The 23,969-nt window shown below is 31.9% G+C and overlaps 1 protein-coding gene across 2 annotated transcripts in view; it reads left to right on the top strand.

Moving 5' to 3' along the window:
- Window positions 1-13,022, top strand: part of ths (thisbe) — a 103,489-nt gene extending 90,467 nt beyond the window's left edge. For both annotated transcript variants that reach the window (XM_068777777.1, XM_068777778.1), the window contains 2 exons: window positions 10,812-10,921; window positions 11,067-13,022. In XM_068777777.1, coding sequence (XP_068633878.1) covers window positions 10,812-10,921; window positions 11,067-11,426 — 470 coding nt within the window. In that variant the 3' untranslated portion in view covers window positions 11,427-13,022. The remainder of the gene's footprint in view (window positions 1-10,811; window positions 10,922-11,066) is intronic.
- The last annotated feature ends 10,947 nt before the right edge of the window (window positions 13,023-23,969 follow it).

The raw sequence follows: 23,969 nt of genomic DNA, 5'->3' as shown, positions 1-23,969 counted from the left end.
CAGTCCGGTACCTTCGTGCGATCATCAGCGTGCAACTGGAATAACGAACCAGAAAATTTTTATAAGTACGCAAACCCTTTAATTCAGTGAACTCAATTACAATTTACCTTTAAAAGCCCCCTGGACTAACAGTAACTATATCTTTATACTGAAGGTACTATGTACTATATATTGAAGGTTTTCAAAGCGAGCTATAGAAACCGCAGCCATCCCTTCTCGAATGTTTTTTTATAATTCAGCAAGTGTTTGCGGAAAGTTAAAAAAGGCGTTGCATTTGATATGTCCCACAAGAAATAACAAGGACATATCGGGACTGTCACTCTTCTTCGATGTAACTTTTCTTGGGAGTATTTATCATACGATATCGATGCTGGCTTTAGATGTGTGACAAGTTGCCCTGTCCTTGTGTTGTTTTCATTGAGTTCTTGAAGCTTTGGTTGCAAGTTGTTGTTTTAGACGAACAAAAGTAAATTTTATTAAAGCCCATTATTTACGTATTTTAGTATCTCAGGCATTAATTGAATTTGTTAAAGAATTACTTTTTTGCTTTACAAAAGCTACTGAATTTTCTATTATCTTGTTTAGAGATAAATTTTATTAATTTTAAACCACGTTTAAGGCCGAGTACCAATATCAAATCAATATTTATTAATAAATTTGGATAACTAATTACAATGAAGAAATGTGTGTAATCATATTCAATGTGATTTTTAATAAAAATTTAATTACGCATTCTTAACGCCGAGATCGAAAATATTTCTTTAATCATTATTTCCATAGTACGGCGTCTTTAACTAAATAACTTTACATTACATCTTCTTTGAATACACAGAAAATAAATTAAAAAATAAGAAATAAATAGATACAAATTAAAAAAAATAATAAAATATTTCTCGGAATAATTTATTTTATTCACGTTTAACAACTTTAAATAATTGCTGATAATGGTATTTTATAATGACATAATGATCATTTTCTAAAATATTAATGGATGAAATACGAGAGTTTAATAAATAATTAAAGAATTAACCAAGGGACGCAAGTTTCATAAAGTTTGCGGAAATATAAATTTAATGGGTATTATAAAGAGGTACGAAGTGTACCTATTTTGGCATACAAATTTTGGCAGTACTTAGGTTTACCTATTATTTTGTTCCTTTGTTCGTTTCGGCCCATATACGCCCCCTCTGTATATAATCAACAGCAGGCCATATAATCGCCACGCTTGGCAGACGGGTTGGCGATCGCAGCGTAGTATTATGGTACGCAGTGACGCCTATCCCCTGGAAACTTGTTTATGTAATAAGGACAATTCTATATAATTAATGCACAATATGAATTATATAAAGACTGTATCCCGGGAAGCGAACCCGTGACTTACGATCGAAATCTCACTCCTCTATCACTAGGCTACCACTGCTCAATTTAATTCAAATTAAACTACTTATTATTTACAATCTTCGGACAGTGCTTCGGTATTTAAGAACAAAATTAGATTCTTTAGTTATTAAAATATCGATGTTAAAATAAATTTTGCACAGTAAATTTAAATATTTAAAATATGCAATAATAGTTTGTTTTTAAGTAACATATTTCATTAGTATAGCAAGGTAGCAAAAAATATTTAGTATCGTCGCTATCATATGTTATATGCAGTGCTCATTAAAAAAAATTATAGGTAGGTAGCATGCGAATAAAATTTCTTACTTGTAGAAGTTTTATTATTCTTATCCTACACATGTAGAAACGAATATAACGGCACTCATACATTTATGGCTGTATTTATTAAGAATTCAATTACGAAGACGATCCCGATAAAGCTATTTTATATACGAGGTCTCCTCCCCATAATTATTCTCTGCCAAATACATTGCGCGTGGTTGGTTAGTTGATACATATTAATCTTTTGTCAATTTGTCGAATGGCAAACCTTTCGTGTTGCGTATTATTCATTTACGAGTAAAAAGTCATTTATTTTTACTTGCAACATAAAATTATTTAAATTATTTTATATGCATTGTTATTGAGCGTTGAAAATGTATTGCTTATATTTTTTAAAACATAATTTTTTTAATAGAAGTTTATATTTCATTTTAAATTTTCTCTATCAACTTTTTTGATGTATATACAGAACGATAGGTTAAGGTCTTAAAAACTTTAAAGGAGTGAATGTATTACTTATTAGTTTCAGAATAAATTAAAAAAATTAATGATGATATAGTACGAAAAAGCTGTTTCAAATTCGAATTATTATATATTAAAATTAATTATTGTTTATTATCTGTCCCTGTATACTTTGCACTGCGAGAAATTATTGGCCTGCCGCATTAAAAAACGCGATAAAAAATAAATTGAGCATGTATATCAGACTTATATGTGTAGGTTGTTATAGAAGTATGTATTATTGATTGTTTTATTAATATCCTTTGCAATGTTTATCTAAAGTAACTCCGGTCTTCCAAATATTTATGGGTTAAAGGATTATAAATAATAATTTACGGCGTTAATCTAGAATTAGAATTAGTTATCGCGTGCCATTGATAATACGCTTGCTGTATCCAGTCCAAATTTAACCATTCAACCTTTGTAGAATGATATTTCAATCGATGTATTAAAATAAATTTTAATAAATTTTATTTTTTTTCTTTAATTTAATTTTAATTTTAATTATTTTTAAAAATGATAAACGATATATTTTGTCGTCGTCATTTCAGCTCACAAACACCAATTGCAAGGCATAGGTCTCCCCCACAGATGTCTGTAGGGGGATATACCATAATCGCCATGCATGGTAAGCGGGTTGGCGATCGTAGCGTGGTATTATGGTACGCAGAGGTCGCTTCTGGAAATTTGTTTGTGAGCAGTGGAACCTCTATACAATTAATAAACAAAGTTTGAATAACATAGGATTGTATCTCAAGAATCGAAACCACGACCGTAGGATCGCAAGCCTTAGTCCGCTAAGCTACAACTGCTAGATCGATATTTATAAATCACATATAACTGCCAAATACATTCATATTTATACGAAGTTTATAAAAAAATATCAACGTCTTCTTATGGGGTGGCAAATCCATGTTAACAAATGAAGCCTAGGCGTATCCTCTTACCTGGGTGGCGGTAGCAGAACCGGTCATACGTCTCCATTACCGTACGGCGTTTACGTTGGCTATTATTATTTTTGTATGGATATACTCTAGTCATTGAAACGCTATAAAACGGTTACAGTAAAATCAACTATCACTTTCACAACTACAACTTTGGTACATATAATTAATTACCACTATCACAATTAAATAACGAAAAACGTTGAGATTTCAGGAACTCGATATTGTTATACAAAATGCTTTATAACAAAATTGACTAACCCTAACTTCTCGTATCACAGTTGTCTTGAAAGTTCCCTTTACGAGAACTTTATACTTCGAAAACAGTTTTATTGTACGGACATTTACAAGCTGCAATGAAGCAGTAATAAAAAGAGTATCGATCATATATTATTCCTTAAGAGAAAAAGTCTAAACAGTTGTTGAGAATCAAACAATAACAGGTGATTAGTCTGTATTATGCTATTTATTATAACTATAATATTGATCTGTCCGGCTGATGAGACTAAAAAATATTTTTATTTAGATGCTGGAAACTTACTTCACGTATAATGTTATAGAAAGACTGTATGTTTTTATCTGTATCGAATTGAATTTTTCTTTTGCTACAATAAAATAAAACTAAGAAAATAACAGTGGTAATAGTGCTTAAAACCATTAGTTACTTTTTTTGGTTATTTTATTTAATCACGAAAATATTTAATACGTCAGTAATCAATGCCGGATTAGTTAGTTACTACGGTAATTGGTGACTATTCATAAATATGTAAAAAATGTGCCTTATTTTTTAAACCTTATGTATATTATGTTGATTGTAAAATGAATATTATACTCTTATATAAAGGCCGAAAAATTAGCTACTTTAAATATTACGTTTTTACAACTACAACTAATGCTTAAAATGTCATTTAAATTCTGATTGGAATATTTAGGTTTCAAATCTCGTTTAATGTATTTGTTTATTTAAAATTTGATTAAATTTTATCATTATTACACAGCAAAGGTTATCACAAAAATGCTATTGTAAAATACAATTACGTAGTAGATATAATGAAAACATACTTAACTAAGCTTCCAGGGAAGCGTGGTTGAACTTCACACTTGATTCACGTCAAATATCAACCTACCGCAGAGGTTATATCCTGCCAGATTAGGCGCCACGACAATCTCTTAATCCATGGATTCAGACTTACTTTAAAGGCATATCTACATCAGTGCCGCGTCGGGTTTAACATTGGATTTCATATCTAGAGCGCAATACCTCCCTTAATTAGACCTTTGAGAAAGTTTGCTGTGAAAAGTTTCATTTTAAGCGTGTCTTTTATAATCCACGTCAATGACAATAATTTAAAATTTTTTATAGTATTTGAGTGTTTTTAAAAACTTATTAAATATAAACATAATATACAGGATGTTAAAAGAAATCAGATGAAATAGACAATAGATAAACGACGAAGGACGCTCTTATCTCAAACGGTGAATTCTTTCAGACAAACATTATATTGTATTTAGAAATATAATGTATACATTATGTATCTTTATTTGTTTTTTCCATATTGAACAATGTTGAAATAAAGATTACAATTTTACACACTTTAGCCCAAAAAAAAAATAACGTTTTCATCAAATTTATTAATAACTTTGGATTAATTACGTTATTTTTATTTAATACATCCTAAGTTTCCCCGAACGGTAAATTTTAGAAAATTCCGGTAAGAACCAGAATTTGCCACTTTTTACCAAATCAGTCACGATGACATTTAGCTGTTTAACACAAGTTAATATATCAGGTCTATCAAAACTATTTACTCATTTTGATATTTCCGGAAAAACTGCAGATTTTAATCGTCCAACATTATCATTATTAGCATACCAGTAAATACTAGTAGATTCCCCTGATGGTTAATCCTAGATAATGCTTGTCGAGCCACTATTTGGCTTCAAGGGTTTTTTTTACTTATCAAAAAGTAATGTTTAATTACATTTTCTTTCTATTATCTTGAAAAAACCAGACTGGGTTCACTAAAACGACTGTCTCAATCTGGTGAAATAGAGGCCCGAGCCGAGGCTCCTCCGGGTACTCTAGAGCTTCCCTATCTTAAAAGAAATGTAAGGTTAAGTCCCTCTGCGCACTGACAACTTAAACCCGCGGAATCTGACTATTGCCACTAGAGCAGCAGTGAAAGTCTGGTTCAAAAAAAATACTTTTACTTCTAAACTAAATAAAGAACAAAATGCAATGAAATTTTGACAAGTACAGTTAGTTTGAGAGTCTACGAAGAATGTTGCCGCATAAAAGTATGTGCGAGACAAGGGACTTATTATACGTATAGCAAAAATGTAATTTAATTAATTTAAATGGAATATTTTATTATGATATTGCCTTAACCTGTGTCGGGTGTTATCGTTAGAGACGACGCGAATTACATAAAAAATGTTTTACGATCAACATATTTGCGTCTTTTTACCGAGACACAAGGACGCTACTGATAACGAGATTATTCTAGTTGGTATTTAAGAGACAAGTATTTAAAACTTTTAATTAATTTATGAATATTGTTTTAAATTACGACGACGTTGATGCGGCCCTTATGTAATGCATCCTATTGGAAATCGATATCCAGCAATGAATGTCCTGTGGCTGAAACTATGATGATGATACATATATTGTATAAGCTAAGCTGCATTCAATGATACTTACTAACACTAAACACTTTAAAAACCGGATCTCTTAGGAGTTCGAGTTAAGTTTCGACTTTTCAAATTATCATCTGTACTCAACGATGCAGTTATTTTAATCATTTTTTACATTATATTTGTGATGACAAAGAAAATGTTATTCAGTTTTAATATTGTCAAATTATAAAATAATAACTTTTAATGTTTGCCAGATATCAGTAGCAATAAAATATATACCAGGAATTAAACCTACACGCTTAAAATTTAAATAATTGTTGTCGTGTTTCTAATATTATATGTGGTTTAAATTTTGAGCTATTATTTCATCGTCTTAATCATTTCAGCCATAGGTTGTTCTTGTTTCAACTAAATTCGTCATTAAATGGTAAATTATAGGGAATAAGTAGTTCTATTTTAATTATCTATTTAGAATTTGTCTATGACGGTTATGATCTTTTGACATCTTGCAGAACCCCGACGCACTTAGCACAGTTATTGAATTTATACTATAATAAAACCATAAAACTTACATTTATGTGTTAAAAAAATACATGTATTGTTGGTAAATTCAGAATCTTCGATTATAATGTCAGCCACTCAGACTGCCCACGCAGTCGTCTCGTTTATGTACACAGAATGTCGGTGACAATACAAAGAACTTTTGACGTCATTACATCACTACCTTTATTTCTGTTATCTTATTTTTCGCTTGTCCTTAAACAGTTTCATTTGACATACTTAAAACAAGGAAATGAGTAAATTAAATATTTACTTTTTAAACTCAAATCAATAGACAACTCGACCTACAAAGCGACATGACGGTTTAAATGAAAATGCAGGTAAAATACAAGATTACATCGATAGTCCATTATCATCAACGATAGTCGGACGTTGACCCGATATATATGGACATAGATATACTTTATAGTTTTACTTAATATTTATGTATTCCGAAACAGAAGCTTTATGGCTAATAGCATATGACATGAACACGAGCATTCATCTATAAATGTTATCAATGTAAAGTTTTGCGTTTCTGTAACATATTGATATAATTAAAACTTGTTATTTTAAAGCAATAGTTTTTATTATTTTCATGTTCAAGTATTTGGAATTTGTATAGTATAGGGTAATTGTGTGTTGTATTATACAGCGCACAGATAGGATGGTAAAAAGGGGTCCTAAAGTTTTGAAATGGAGACCAACCGGCCAGCGTAGATTACAACGTCCTCCCTCTAGATAGACAGAAGACTTTGTTTAAATTGTCATAAGACGCTAAATGCAGGTCGCTTTCAAACGGTCCTAATAGACATCCTTAAAGGAAGCCACATCCAGCAGTAGACGTCTAACGGATAAAATCCTGACAATTACGATAATTTTATAACAGGATTAGTTTGTTGAATGAACTAATTTTGTTCTGTTTCGAGAAAGTTGTAACTTCAACATTATGTAATGGAGTTAGAGTGAAACTTTAATATTAATCCCAGCTGTAAAGTAAAAGGGGCCTACTAAAACTCTTCCAACGCAGAAATTTAATATTAAAAGTTCACGTACTAAAACGAAATACCAGACCGTACAACGGATATTGCGTGCCTAGTTTTCAGAAACACGAGGGAAACCGTAACGAACTAGTTGTTGAAAGGGTGAAATGATGTAAATAAGAGAATTGCGAAACTCGTATGTGACCTGCTTGCTAGAATTTCAATGTAAAGAACAGTTATTCATGTATAAAACAAATAGTTTTGGTGTTACAAAACCTTTCTTGTCTTACCTTTCAAAAACAGTTAAAATAAATAGATTGTTAATGATAAATATATGTGCTCATTTTTTATTTTAATAAAAATTGGTTACAAAAAAATAGTAATAGTTTACAGTAAATTATAATGTGTAATATCATTACTTAATCTGGCGCCATTATTTATCAATACCAATAGATACAATAAGATACGCGTGAAAATACTCTAAAACCACTTTATTCAATATTCTCTTTAAAGCAGAATCACGAATTTTCCAATCTTACAATGCAACTAGCGTCGAAAAATAAATATTCATCTGGCGGCCAACTCCAAAAGAGAAATGTTTACCTTTACGACTTATGATTACGTTGTCTTTTTAAAAATTAGCCTATGTCTATTAAGAAAGTTAAGCAATGTGTGTTTTCATCTTGTTATGAGAAAAATTATCCCACGTGCATACAATGCAAAGGGCAAATATTTTTTTTAAAAAAAAATTTGTGTCTCCGGTTCACTTTGTGTAATTTTGTCTAAAAGTGAAATAATTTTCAATTACCTAATAGAGATTTAGCTTTGTAAACTGTTCCAAAAATTGTGGACAGTTCTAAATTCAGTCTCTTTTATAAAATCTTTTGAATTCATTATTTAGTTCACTATATTCTAGAGCTCATGTATATTTATTTATAAAAATATTTTACATCTTTATCTCGTGATACATTTTTTTTGGTATGCGCTGCTATACCCAGTGAAGAAGGATTAAACTTTCTACCTGTTATCATTATTCGCCTGGTATCTACGAACAAATGCTTCGGGAGTATAAAACGAAACAAAGAATTCTGTTTACATAATTATAAAAGTAAATTACACTGAACATACGTAAATGCAGATACTAAGCCACGTGTGATTTAAATATTACACCAAATTGTTAACTTACGTTAGATATTTTTTAATTAAAGTATGTATGCGGGATGGTTGGTTAAAGATGTAAAAGCCTTAAAATATTTACACCTATTTCCAATCATCTTGTATATAGTAATCATCCTGAAATATGTTACATAAATTTGTTTTTATACTACTTCTGAGCGCTATTTATTATTTCTGAAACCATCAACTTTTAGATAAGTTGTACCATATACTAATTGATGATACATGTGTGTTTTATTATAACACATGTCCATACTTTATTGTTGGTAAATAGTAAGTAAGTAAAAGGACTACCTTGTGATCTCGCGAATACAGTCTGATAATTTTTATCTTAACAATTGTTTATACATTTTTTCGTAATTTTCACTATACTCAACAGAAAAACGACTTGCGTTTTAACTGTATATTATAACAATTAAAATTTAAAAGATTTATTATTCTAATATTAAATCTATGACCATTTATATAAAATACTATTTTCCGTGTTGGATTGTAAAGTATTGCAAGGCCATATATAGTATAAATATGTGTACAGTTAAATGATCTTATATTTTTGTAGATCCCATTGCAATCGCGTGATACTTTTAATACCTTTTCTTTGGCGTTACTGCACCCAGCTGGGTGATTTATGAACGTTATTAGTAATTGAGTTTTTAAAGGCGACTTATTAAAAATGAGAAAACGAAAATAGTAAATTTTCTTAATAAGTTACTCCTCGGAATGTGGTCAAAGCATAAATAGGTTAAAACATCTGGAATCATATAACGGTAAGCAGTATTATCACTTTCACATACTACGTAGTATTGAAATTATAACAAATTTATGTCCCGATGCCTCCAGCCGATGCATTTTTTATTTCTTTTAATGTTAATTGAAATGACATGGTCGGTGTCACAGCCAGCCAGTCTTTACTTTTTTATTTTATTAATTCTTTTTATTTGTATCCCATAGCGCAGGCCCATCGAATTCTATACACGAGCTTTCCTCTTTTATGTTATCTAATCGATGAGTGGGGTACGCTTACATGGCGTTAAACTCAAATTTATTACTTCTTAATAGTAAGTAAGATCACATTCAACGTCAACAGTGAAGATTTCAAAAAAGATTTCGGAATAATAATATCCTATTTGTTATAAAAACTGCAGCAAAAATTACATTTTAAAACGATTACTAAATCAAAATATTATTCGTTATGCTTAAAATGATAAAATACGTATAATTATATAGTAGAAAATATTTTAATGTTTATCACATTCAAAGATGTATACAATAAAAAATTCAGTATTGTCAGCATTATAAAACATATCTCTTCTTTTTAAAGTATTACCACAATCAGTCAGTCGTTATTTTATACAATAAACAATAAAAAACGGTAAGACTTGAACGTTTTATACCGGATATATTATTCTTGATAGTATTTAATAGCAATTAATTATTAATAATAATATACGGTTCAAGACTACTTTTTAGATCGAAGTTTCGTACTTTGCCAACACAGGTGTTGGACATCCAGGCCAACAATAGAACTGTATTCGCAATGTATATATTATTGTGAATAAAGCAACGATTTATGACTGATTGTTGGTATTCTAAACGGACTTCTAGATTTGTTAAAATGTATGCAATTTGTTGCAAACGCCAATAAAATGTAGACAAATAACTTTATGCTTGTGCTATGTCGAAATTTGTGTTACATCATGTATTAAATTATTACTTCATTTATTTTAAATCGCTTACTTTATTATCCATATAATGATAGATTAATGTTTAACTTTCTTTTACTTTTATTTCTGTTTATTCATGTACCAACTGCTTAGCAGTGTTAAATAACTAATAAATATATATGTGACCAACTTTCCCTGTTTAACTATGTCTTGTTAGATAGGTTTATTATTACATAAGCCATGGACAAGAGATTATTGACAAGAATGAGTGTACACCCGGGGCGTTCGTTGTAATCCAAGATTATAGATTTAAAACTCTAATTTAAAAAAAATTCATTATCTAATGTGTCAATTAAATTAGTTAATATTTTTAATTTGGACGTAATCAACTTTGGTCACTGATAACAATTTTAATTTATCCATGTTATTAAATATAAGAAATACGACTTATTTTTCGTCTAAAAATAGATGTAAAAAATTCTTGTCAAAATTAACAGGATGAATTTCCAAACTCTTAAAATGTTAAAAATATTTTACTTTTTAAAACAAAAGATAATAGAAGAACAAATAATTTACAAAAATTATTCTAACCATTATTGGAGCTTAAAGCTCAATAATTTTTTCTTTTATTGTAAAGAAAATTTCACCAATTGATACGTTTAACAACGCTTCACTTTTTAAAATTATAACCTCCTTTGTTCTAGCGAATCTCACCATCAGCACGAGCGGCGTCAACCTAGAACTGCTCATCCACTCGCCCGTACAGGACATGTACCTTTGCTTCAACCGATCCAAGCTGATTGGCAGACGTTTGGTAAATACCACTTTTTGTTGTTGTTAATTTTTTTGAAACTTCGAAACAGAACTGTAGAACAAGTTCATATTAGATCAGTTTTTATTTTGCTTATTTAAAACAAAACATCGTTAAGATATTAATTTATTTATTTATTTACCAACAGTCCCGATTTCAAGCGGAGAGACAGAACAATTGTCTGTTCAAAGAAGAGTTTGTAGACGGCTACAGCACCTTTCATCTGGTAAAGAACAACGACCGATACATAGGATTCAATCGTCGCGGTGTCCAGCTACGACGTCTGAAGAGTCGCCTATCCAAACGTACTCACAACTGCTTAGCTTTCATGAAAGAGAACCAAGACTTCGATATAAACAGGCACAACAACATGGTTGCCGCGGATTTACCTCGACGTCCTCAGCGTAGACTCCGACCTCCCCAACAGAACTCCATCAAACCCCCCTGTCATGGCGTCCGCCACCATCACAGCAGGCATCAAAGGCGAAGGAACTGCGAAGGCACATAGACGTTTCCATTATTAGCAGCATTTAGCTTCAACGCTTAGCGCGTTTCGTCGCCGACGGTCGACGGGCCTGTGGACAGAGTATTAGTCAACTACCGCAGTATTATTTCAGTACGAGGACAGGACGACGCTAGGCTAGCCGGCCGCGGTCGCTTCGAAACGCCAAATGGTAGCTACGGCGAGTGAGAGCAAACAGAACGGAGGAAAAAGCCGGGGCGGCTCGAGATGTGAAATTCCTTACGGTCGTGTAACATCGCGCTCGTTTGCTCTGCGCTCGCAGAGACTCGTGCTCTAAAAGGAAAAAAGGCTTTCTGAGGAAAGAGCAAACAAAATCGCTGGTCACGAGTCTTCAGACAGACCACCGCTGGATTTTGATCGGCGAGCTAACATTACGTCGCCTTCATAGAATGTGTTCCTTGCTCACTTCGACGTACGACACTCTGAAGCTCGACTGCTCCGGCTGGCTCGCAAATAATGTAGTAAAAGCGCCTTTACGTCAATTCTCAGTGTATTATTATTTAAATGCTTTAATATTAAGTTCGGATCGTGTTATCTGCTTGTAAATATATAAAACAATAATTGTGTTTACTTATTTATCGACGAAAAAGTTAATCAGAAATTAGTAAACGTAGAGATTAGTTGTATAGTTGTATTAAATTGATTTATATTTAATGATGGGTATTTAATCTATCCGACCAACCGCTCTCTTGTGATTATCCACAGATAATGTAATTATTAAACGTAATTTCACTCCTGTATACTTCTACCAAACGTTCTCCAATATTGACTAACGTTGCTTTGCGGCTTATGAGTTTGATGTATGTTTTGAGCTTTGTAAATATTATTTTAAGTGTTTGTTTGAGAGTGATAGGTACTTGAATCTCTTTTCGTTATTAATATGATTTCACGGTTGCGATAATAAGCAATGCTTACATTGAACAAAATAAAAATTATATTCCTAATAACATTCCATAACGAAAGTCTTCGGCGATGAAAAATTTTAATGATTTCTCGCATCATTTGCCATAACTGTTATAACTAGTATTTATTAGTGGACATTGTAATCTTATATAAATTAAGATCTGTGCCATAGCGTGGTGGCAGTGTACGACTTTGTGTTCGCAGTGTAATTAGTGTGTTAAGTTAATGTCTGTTAACTACGAATAGTTAAAACGATGTTTAACGTAAGACAGATAACAGAAAAACTTTATTATCCTATACCCAGTATAACATGTTAACGCGGCTTGAGATCTTGCGTGTGCCCACGGCATAAAATTGCTTAACGCCTAATATTGTATTCCCTGTAATTGTTGCTATTGTAACCATACAGCGTTTACAAATAATATATGTACAATTGTATACATTCCTTTAAACTATTCCATCGGTGTATTCCGCAATCGGCAATATTATATAAAATCGATACATTCCAAAGCGATAACTGTACGAAATACTACGAAGAACTCATTTAAATACACAATGAAAATGTTATACGACTTTGTATATTGTATCTCCGAGAATTGTATTTATATTTCAGACGCTCAGAACGAAATCGTATAATTGCTAAGAAAAATTACGAAATTAAAGCATATTTAACTCGCATTACTGTGTTATTATTGATCCACGCATACCTATACACCCACGAGCCCAGTACAGTCATTGGACGAGTATATTATCATCCTCATATCTGTCGTCGCAACATCCAGCATCTGGATGTCTGCTGGAAACCTATGTTCCGCTTTTACTACAGCTGTTACGCCCGCCTGGAATAGCCAAGATATTGCGGACTGGGAGCTTGTTCTTTTTATCTATCATACAGGGAATATTTGTAGATTCTTGCCACGTTTGTGATGCAGATTGACGAGCGCAGTGTTTTACATCAAACATATCCTGGAAATGCTGCTGCTGCCCGTAGTCTCTGAATATTTTTCTTTAAGGCGGTTCTTATGGCAATTTCATAAGGAGACTGGGGATATTTCACAAGAACCATCACGAAATAAAATACGCTTCAAGATATATTGACTATTTTATTTAAGTGGTCGTATTTAGTTCTGTGACCTTTCCTGTTGTTGAAGATTCATTTGCACTATTGAAACAAAATATTTAAAAATGTTATTGTAATTATGGTGTACAATTATTTAGATATAATTCATTATTAAATATTTAATTGATTAAAAAGTAATTAAATATTAAACAGGTTTTTATATTTCGTTATCAAAAATTTAAATTAACACAAACAAATTTGCCAAATGTTCACATCTAGATTCGTAACCATGGATAGTAATGGAAAACGATTTATATAAAAGGCATGTAAAATAATCCAAAATTTTACAAAGTCCTTACCGCCTATTTGCTTAGCAAATTCCACACAATACAAGGTTCAATCGACGCTCCACTCATGCGAATACAAGGTGAGGGTAAAATTACTCCCGCAAGGCCACCTTATACAATTACATCGCAGATATGTCGCGTTACTTTTAAACATATTACTTTTTCTATCACATTCATCATTTTATCTGTTTAATTAAAGTACCAAAAAATGTTTTTTATACATGACATATATTACAACACTAGCTGTCCTTCGCTGTTTCCAATAACTTAATAAATGCGCAGTCAATCCCCTTGTGGGTGGAATTTCGTAAAATCGTTACTCTCATCTACTGGGTGAAAGAAATTTTTCTATGAAATTTCAAATATCTAGGAGTGTATGATTCTGGATACATCGCCAAAAGTTGCATAATATAGTATATAAAATATATTAAGATCTCTTAAGTAATAATACATATAAGTCATACGTTGTCTGCACAAGACCACTGTAAGTTTCAAAGCATATAAAAATATTGTGAGACCAGAAATTTTCACTAATCAAATTTATTACACTCGAAACATTTAATAGTGTTTTGTCATATTAATATTATTTTATCACATTCGGTATTTTTTAGTACCTTCTAGTCATCCAATTCTTTTCAGAATTTGTTAAATGTTGTCTGTAATATGTATGTAAAACTTCTTCCTTTTATTTAATAATTGGTAATATAAACGAACGGCATAGCTTATCCCCGTTAGTAGCTGGGTGGGTCAAAAAAAGTCGAGACTTCTACTAAACGGACCGGAAAAGGAGCGTTTGCGGGGTAAATGTATAATTCAAAAACAAACAGGGTAAAGTGGGGCTAACTGGGCACGACTGGCGTCGACGCTACTCGTGCATACTTCGATTAACACCTTAATTCGAGGACAGCTAAAGATAGCGTAACTTGTGAATGCCTACATTATTTCGTACATTACATAATAATGATACTACAATGTAAAATGCAACTGTTGATAGTATTGTAAACTTAACACATGATGCAATTAAAATTTTTGATTACATGTTTTAACTAACATTTTTTATGATCTTTGCGTACATTTTTTCGTGCATTAACATATTATAAAACTATATATTTATGTAAGCAAACCATCTGATAATGGAAACGGATTGTGCTTAGGTTCGATTCTCTTCATTATCATCTACTGCTGGACATAGGCCTCTCATATATTTCTCATGAGACCATTTAAAAGATATCTTCATACAGGATATTTCAACGATCTTAATAAGGTTGTATTTTGAACACGAACCTCTTATGCACTAACATATCGTAATGCAAAACGCGTTACATATGACAGTACAAGCCAGTAATTCCTGGAACCTCTTCTTAAGCGACCCCAAACCTTCTGCTAGAGGTCCGTGAATGTGTATTAAGCTTAATTACTTTAGCCGCTCGGCCATCTTAAACTAGGCAAACCTCTTAATGCCAATTTACAAACCGATAAATGCTGCAAGACAAATACTAAAACGATGGTGAAGAATGATATGGTGCTAGTAATAGAAAAGGCACCATAACAATACAAGTATTCGCAGTAACGAAGAGCATACTTGATTTTTAATTAACCTTAGTGGTACGTAATCTTGTACGCCAGCTATGTAGGGAAATCACAAAAGTGTCAATATAAAATGCCTTCCCCACCACACAGTATTAAACGAAGTCATAAAATATCTGTTTATCTATACCATTAACGTTATCAAGGTTTAGATTTTATACGATAATGCATCTCAAAGAATTATTGTAATTTGTGTGCCGTGTTAGCACAAAGTACCACAAAGTGTTGTAGATGTCCTTATCTTTTACATCTTTTTCGAACACAGATCCTTTCGTGTAAAATTAACATAATTGATATTTATAATGATTATGTATTTATAAATAAACGTATCTTTAGTTTACGGCGAGCTTGGGTACTTATTGTAAGGCACTACTTTGTATTCTCGTTGCTTGACTTCGCTATTTTTATTTTGTTTAGTTTTTATGTTAGAACGTGATAAAACGAACTGAGCAATCACGGTCCTTCCCAAGGCATTGTAATATAAAGTTTAGAAAAGAACTACACCTGCTTACGTCATTATAATTCAAATCAGGAAACATCTTTAGTCAATTGGTACACATTTAAAACATATGAAGGCATGCAAAATATAGCGACTTTGATGACACTTAAACAAAAGGAGAACTTAGACAAAAGGAGAACGAAATATAATTCTACTTAAAGAATTAAATTAACAAACTCTTGAAACTTAACCTTAAGCGATCGTCGGTCGTGGGTTCGATTTCCAGGATAGAATCTTAAATAATTCACGCTTTGTGCATCAATTACATAGAATTTCCACTGCTTAAAAACAAGTTTTAGAGGATGGGGGCATCAGCAGCCTCTAAATACCATAATACTACTATGCGATCGCCAACTCGCCTGCTCAACTTGGCGATTATGGTATATCTCTCCACAGAAATCTTTGTGGGTGGACTATGCATTGCAGAGGCGTCAATGGGCTGAATAGGGATATCTTGGGAATGATTCGCAGGATACTTGTAATCTTAAAGATGTCAAGTTTTAATTTTCAGATATATGTAATGATTCATTTATAATATTTTATTTAAATTAATGATATTTTTGAAAACACTACTCATATAAATGTCTAAGAAATTGTCAGTTTACAGTCGAAAACGATAAAATGCATGAACGTCATTGAATAGAGCGGCACGAATTCTTTGTCTGTTCTCAATTACGTAAATTAGGTATTTTATCATTATTACACCGCCATTTATACAATTGTCACGCGTACATGACTTAAATTTTTACTTTTACGTCAATATTGTACGTATTAAACACATAAAGATATAAAAGTATTTTTACAGCGTTAAAGGACAACGTCTCTTTAATTCTTGTATCTTGTTGTCTTTAGTTAAATACAGGAATGCAGGTATATTTTTAATTTAGATAATACATAGTTGAATGAGATGGTTAATATGATACGTGATATAAATACATAGTATTAATATGTATACACTAATGATAATAAACCGATCGAATCAATTGCAGCTAACCGGCGTTGGAAGGCACAAAATGGTCACAGATATTAATTAGACGGGCTGTTACATCAGCAATATGGGGAGTATCTATGTAATGTAAGTATCTATGCAGGATCTATAAAAAAAATCAAAAACAGATAAAGGTTTGTAAAAATGCTGCTGCACAAAATATTGAAACATCACAAAATCAATCAATCCCTTGGTCCTCCCCATACTCAGCCACGGGTCGGAAATTTGGACCTTGAGGAAGCCTCGTCGAGATCTACACGGCACTTTGCTATTTCGTTACATCAATTTTTAGAGTTCTTCGTTCAAAGTGGTCGAACATAATCTTAAATAACTGATGATGACTTGAAAAGTATAGGGTGTACGTGCAAGAGGTCACAGTCAAATTGTTGAATTCGCCCGTCTTTCACACGCCTTTTCGATAATAGTACTTGAGATGTATCTGTACGATCCGAACGAAAGTTACTGAGGAAGCCCTCGTGCTATGATACGCAAACTAGATATAGGCTAAGCTCATCCGACGCTCTACAGCTTTACACCCTCAACCCTATCGAATCTATTTACAGATTCCAGACAAGAAGGCACCAGTGTACATTCAAAATTAAAAAATTAAAATACTTAACTTTATGCTGCGCTTCAAATTGCCTAAAAAAATCGGTGGCGCAGCATAACCAAGCCATAGATTTTAGAGGAACACGAGCCTTAACGTTAAGTAAACTAATTTTTTTTTAAAATACTGTGAGTAATTAATTATCTATAGTCAATACGTGCAATAAATATATTATTATTAAATAGTGTTTTATCAGTGTTACCATAAATAGAGAAATACGATCATGAACCAAAATTAAATAAAGAATATAAACAGTTGTTTATGAACCAATGGTGCCATGGCAGCCTTGTGGAACTTTACTCATAAAGAGCATTATATACCATCACCACTGTTTACAAACAGTGATGAACAATATTTACAGACACTGGACCAGCGCGGTGAATTACAGTCTATGCCAAAGAGAGGGTCGGCGATCCTGCAATTAAAACATTAAAAGGAAAATGAACATTGTATATATATATATATATATATATATATATATATATATATATATATATATATATATATATATATAGTGTATTTAATATTAACTATGCATTTTAATATTACAGTTATAATTTATTTCGAGCGTTCATGTTGAAATGAAAATGAATCGCCAATTATATTGATAAGCGCAAAACTCTAAACCGGCTAAACTAATTCGCCTAATTTTTTTCCATAATTTAGTTAAGCCACGAAGCAAGGGAAAAAATAAAAAATGCAAAGAAAAGAGTAAACATATTACTTTACTTGTTTCATATACTACAAATTAAATTGAAATACCTTTACTTATCTGTTGAATAGCGATAGAGCAACCACACCATCCACATCATCGAGCTGGATACGGTCTTAGTCTAGCTCTTCACGGAGCACGGAGGACTCTCCGAGTACCTTCATCGGTTTAAACTTAAGGGGAGTCCCGCGTGATTCTGTGAACTGGGTGTAGACCACGCCATGGTGCATCTGATAGCTAACGAACCTCGGTTTGCCTTTGAATGCCGGTTGGGCAAAAAGATTAGCCAGGACAGCACCGTCTCACTACTGAAAAATGACAATGGCCGGCCAGTGTTTCTCAAATGCTGCAAGAAAATAATTATGGAAGCAATAAAAAGAAATAAAACTGGTACAAATCGGGTAAGCAACCAAATAAACAAGAGATAGAGAAAAGAAAAATAAAACTAGAATTAAAAGGACTAGAAACAAATAATAAAAACCCAAAATAACTTTAGGTAAATAAAATAAAAACCGGAAACTGTTATAAATTGTGATAATTCGTAAGAAATTAGCATATTAAATAAGAACGTAAAACAGCACAAGATAAATTTTAATTAAGATAAAGACAAGGCGGAAGTGAGGCGATGAATGAACGGAAATAAGTATGAAAAAGAATGATAGAAATATGTAGAATGAAAGAAAATAAAGATAGATCATATCAAGTATGATAAAAGAGTATAGAAATAAATTGAAAAGAAAGTGAAAAATATCAAACACTATCCTACAACAAGATAGGGGAGCACGAGTGGAAAAAAAATCTTTGGTATACCTTTAAATTAAATGCAATAAATTTTGACAAAGCGGAATCTCCCGAGGCAGTTTTTTATGTAAATATGACACAAAATAAGTATTCGTAAACGAATGTGTCTATGAAGAATGTCACGACAAATTTGCAATAATCCTGCTATTGTATGCTATGCTAAAGTTAGGATTTCTGAAATATTTATATTTATGGCAAACTCACCTAACTATTTTTTAACAATAACATCAATATGGCAATTATCTTTGTGATTGGAATAGAAAACACGATCTTACTGACACATACACCCACATCTATTGTTTATGATAAACAGAACAAAATATACGTTTCCATACCTGAAGATGTCAATGGAAAGGTTTAAATAATTACGGTCCTCCAATATTTGGTTGACGCACTCAATTTACAGTAATGTACAATAAAAAGTAATTCGTATAAAAAAAACTCTGGAAAAATAGCGTAAGTTGTATGGTTGTGTAGTATTCGGTTCCAAATATCACAAAAGTTTTGGTATTCGATTTTGTCTTAAATTCAAACACCATAACGAAAACCGTCATTACTTCCTACAAAAGAGAAAAAAAACATATCGAGAAAAATTATAGTAGTTATTTTTCTAGAAATCTCCGAGAGCTTAATAGAAATAAAACAAGTGTTAAATATGCCGAAATGGAAGCACTAAAGGAAAATGTACATTTTGGTAAAGGAAAATCTAAACATGAAAATCCCAATTCTATTATTTTCTATGAAATTGTTAAGGATATTGCTCGTGGTAAATTTATCCATCTGGGTAGGAATTTGTCAACGTGTTTGCACGCGTAACACGTATTATGATACAACTGACTACGTCATGTATCGTTCTAACGTACGTGCATTATCACTGAACCGTACCCATACAGAACGTACAAGAACGTTTTCTTTTGCTTGAACGTATTTAAATATCTTTCCTACTTTAAGAAATAATCAATCGAAATAAATTATAATTGTATTAATAGAATCATGGGACGTAAATAATGTCTGATCTGTAATTAACGTACGTAATAATCCACTGACTACTAAAACAAAATATCTGACATACTAAAAAAATCGTTTTTTGCCTAATATCTTTTGAAGGTTCTTAGAGAAAACAATGGATTATCAAGGTGGACATTGAACCTGGTCAAGATTGTCGGAAGACGCTGAATGCAGCCGTTTTCAATCGATGTTATTGGATTTCTTCGAGGTAGATCTATATCCAGCTGTGGGCTACTTACTGCGACAAGTAATAATGATGATGATGTTTTAAAAAGATATGTGTAAGTTTTTAGTTTCCCCCTACCCTCACGAACTTAACATATGTCGATTCACGTTAATCATTGTTTTAAAGAGTTAACTTCATTAATAAATATGTCAAATTATTTGAAATAATTAAAATTGTCTCCTATTAATAGTATAAAAATAGATTATCTATATACGTTTAGTAACAACTGTGGCCTTTCAGTAAATTATGAATGCATTTTTTTATCAAACGTAATGTTTTTACTAGCCGGTTCGTCAAATTGCTACGCCCATATGACTCGCTTCACGGTTTCTAACAATCGCTGAAACGAAGCATTGCATCATACAAGTGCGAACGCAGCACGTGGATTGTTTACGGGCTCCATCACTTAATCGTTCTTTAGCCATACATAGAGTACTCGTGGTCACATCTCGTTACTTGTTTCCAGGAAAATGATTACTAATTCTCTGTCTTGTGACAATTGCACTATTCAACTTCACGGTTGTAATTTCATATATCAATAAAAATACACACGTGTGTGGGTTGTTCTAATCGAAACTGTTTTCTTTCTGTCGTGATTACAGATTTCTGATTCTTGTGGTTATGTAAACAAAGTTAATGTGCTTCAATTCATTAAAATAATGAGTAACGTCAAATAAGAAATTAAGATGTTAAAAAAAATTTTTTTTGCGCCATCAAATAACATATAAGAAGCAGTAGAGGACGTGTAACTAATACATACGTGGTTTTATAATACAAAAATCGGATAATTTACACGTAAACCGTAAAACAACGAGTAAAAATCCGTTAAATAGTTTTTCTGAAAACAAATATTGATGACTGGTGATTCTACAGATCGTCCACATTTTTAGTCTAAAAGTGGCGTGAGAGCATAAATAAATTTGACTGTATGAATGAAAGATTAATTCTTTCTTATCCCTAGGCGACTATCTTTTGAAAATGGACAAGAATGTTAATAAGGGAGGTGGCAAAGGCAGGAAGAGGATAAAGGTAATGGAACCGCCATTTATTGGATGGAAAGTGGCATTAGATTTCTGGGATAGAAGATTCTGCTTTGGCCTAATATTAAATATAGAAAAACACATCTATAAATGTTTAGAATTTATAACAACCAAAGATTTCTTTTAAACCATAGTCTAAGCTTTTCTAATACGCGATACAGCGGGTCCAGTCACTTTTTACTTAAAAAGCCGATATAGAAGAAACATATTTTTCAAAAGTATGTATGTATATTTTTATATTGCATTATATATAAAACTTCTGTTCTGCAATAAGTTGGGAAATTTTATGTTAATTTTAAATAGCTGGCAATGCTATTTGCTAGTTGTCATTTAGAGCTTCATCGGACTTCTGGTGGCCAACCGCTTAAGACACTAGACCTCTTCCCAGTAAACAAGTTTGCAAACTGATTCAGAAATCATGGCAGGGTAAGTTACTTGAGTAATTTGGACCTCCGTGTCCCACATATGAAAATGTAGTTTACCTAGTTTTATTTATATATATAATATATATAAACTTAAAATTTTATTCTAAGATCTAATAATAAGCTCTGTTTTAAAATGCATTTAAGTATTCAAAAAATTATAAACCGAAAAAATTGATTTTAACGTCAATCGTGTTATTGAGGGGTAATGATCTACAAGTTCAGTCTCTGGTTTATAGTACTCTGCGTTTAAATGTAAGGAGAGGTGTTTTGGATCGGGGACGCACATAGATTGTTTGTAGATACTAACGCATGCACTGATGTAAGTGTTAACCAGCGGCTCATAGCGCACGCCTGCAGGTACAGGTGCGCCGATAGTCGTGAAGTGCCCAAACAGGTAAAAACAATTTCTTTTGAAGCCGACTACATTAAACATCTGTTTAACTGGCCACCAATGTAAGGACGTTTCTGGTATGTGTAGTCAATGTTTACTTATATTTAGAATGTTAATGTTTCTATAGATATACACAACACGCTTGCTTATTCAACTTAGCAGATCTCCATAGATTTTTATTCAAAAGAATATAATCTTTAACACGGTCGTAAAATATAATGCATGTGCATGCTGTTGAGTCAGAGTTCATATACGTCATCAAATTCTTTTCAATGCGTCACATTCTTTACGTAATGTTTGCAAACTAGTTAATCACCAGTTTTTTAAAATGTAATAAGATCTTACGAGAGCTTTTTACTTTACTTCACTTTATTTTTATTTAGTTGTTTAATAAATTCTCTCGTTCATTTCTGCAATACTTCCTTTGCTATGTTTTCTTTCGTATATTATATATAGAGTGATAGCAAAAATTTGAATTATGTAACACTAGTAGTTTAGTCGTGTTATTTTCCATCTTATGACTTCTGACTAACTGCAGGCTTTTTCGAGGCTGAATATCATCGCTGGTCATGTGCTACAAGGATTGGTAATAAATGCTTATATTTCCGCAAATTAACAACTAAATACGATAAATTTTATTTATGTTTACTTTAAATAAGTCACTATTTACAGGCGGTGCTAAAATGAGTCAAAAGCGATGCGAAATTTTTTCACGTCACATAATACTTAAGGTCGAAACGCTGTATCTTTTATTTCATCAATTTTTTTTTAATATCCATACGTTGTCTAAAAAAATGTCGAGTTTTTGCTAAAAAATTTTGGAAAATATTGCCAAAAGGTCGTCACAATACAAGTATTGCTTTTCGGAATAAACTTTTTATTACGATTTGAAAAATTAAATATATCCAAAATTAAAAATAAGAAAATGTTTAATGAATTAACGTTTTTCCTCATAACCAACCACATTTGTGAATCAGAAATTTATTACGTTAATTTTTTTTTTCAATTTTAAATCTGTGTGTAATTTTAAAGCTGTGTGTGTGTAAAGCAATTTTAAATTCAAAATCGAATTCTTTTTGGTTTTTACAATTATTTTTCTACGTTTTTTCCAAATATTCTTATGCCTTGACCTAAATTCTTTATCTCTTATCAGTTACAGATTTGCAGACGTGTGATAAACTGCTAGAAAATCGAAAGTGGTTCCATTTAGATAAAAATATTTGAGCATATGGAAACAATTTATAGACTAGTCTGAAAAACTTTTGACTTATGTATAATGGTTAATATATATATCAATGCGAATGAAATCTTGATTCTTTTAACATTAAAACTATACATTTCATAGATGTTACATGTTTAATTTAAAATTTTATACACTAATATGTTCTGTGAAATGTAACAAAAATTTCCATCATTGTTGATACTTTCGCGTCTCATACAGTATTATTATTTTCAAATCAAGTAACGTTTTAGTTTATAAAACTACAATATAGGTATTCTATTTATTTTCAAGATGAATTTATGACGAGATCGTATTGTTTAGAATAAATAGCATAACCACAAAATAAGTAATACTCCTATTGGTATTGTTTATCTGTTACGTATTTGCACTCTACAATTCCTATCACACTGGTTAGAAAAATTACGGTTAAATATGCGCTTGCCTCATAATTTACATACGCTCTTTGATCCATGAAGGAGGGGAGTACATTCACAAGAATTTCGAGTTGAATGAGTGCATACAAAAATTCTTCACGGGTCCAAAACGAACGTTAATCGAGACGCATCATACCCGTACCAACTAGTTAAGGTTTGCGTTAACTGTTAGCACAAACAATCTGGCCGCCGGTCCCCCCACTGCCACTACCTGCGTGAGGCTTGAATCGAGTAACGCTTTATCCTCACTTTAATATTTCCGAAGTGGGTTTTCTGTT

This window comes from Battus philenor, unplaced genomic scaffold (assembly GCF_028537555.1).
Source record: "Battus philenor isolate CCGP_79_NKW_IND1 unplaced genomic scaffold, ilBatPhil1.0.hap1 SCAF_14, whole genome shotgun sequence".
NCBI lineage: Eukaryota > Metazoa > Arthropoda > Insecta > Lepidoptera > Papilionidae > Battus > Battus philenor.
Note: the sequence above shows the minus strand (reverse complement) of the source record. Positions and strands in the feature narration are given on the sequence as shown.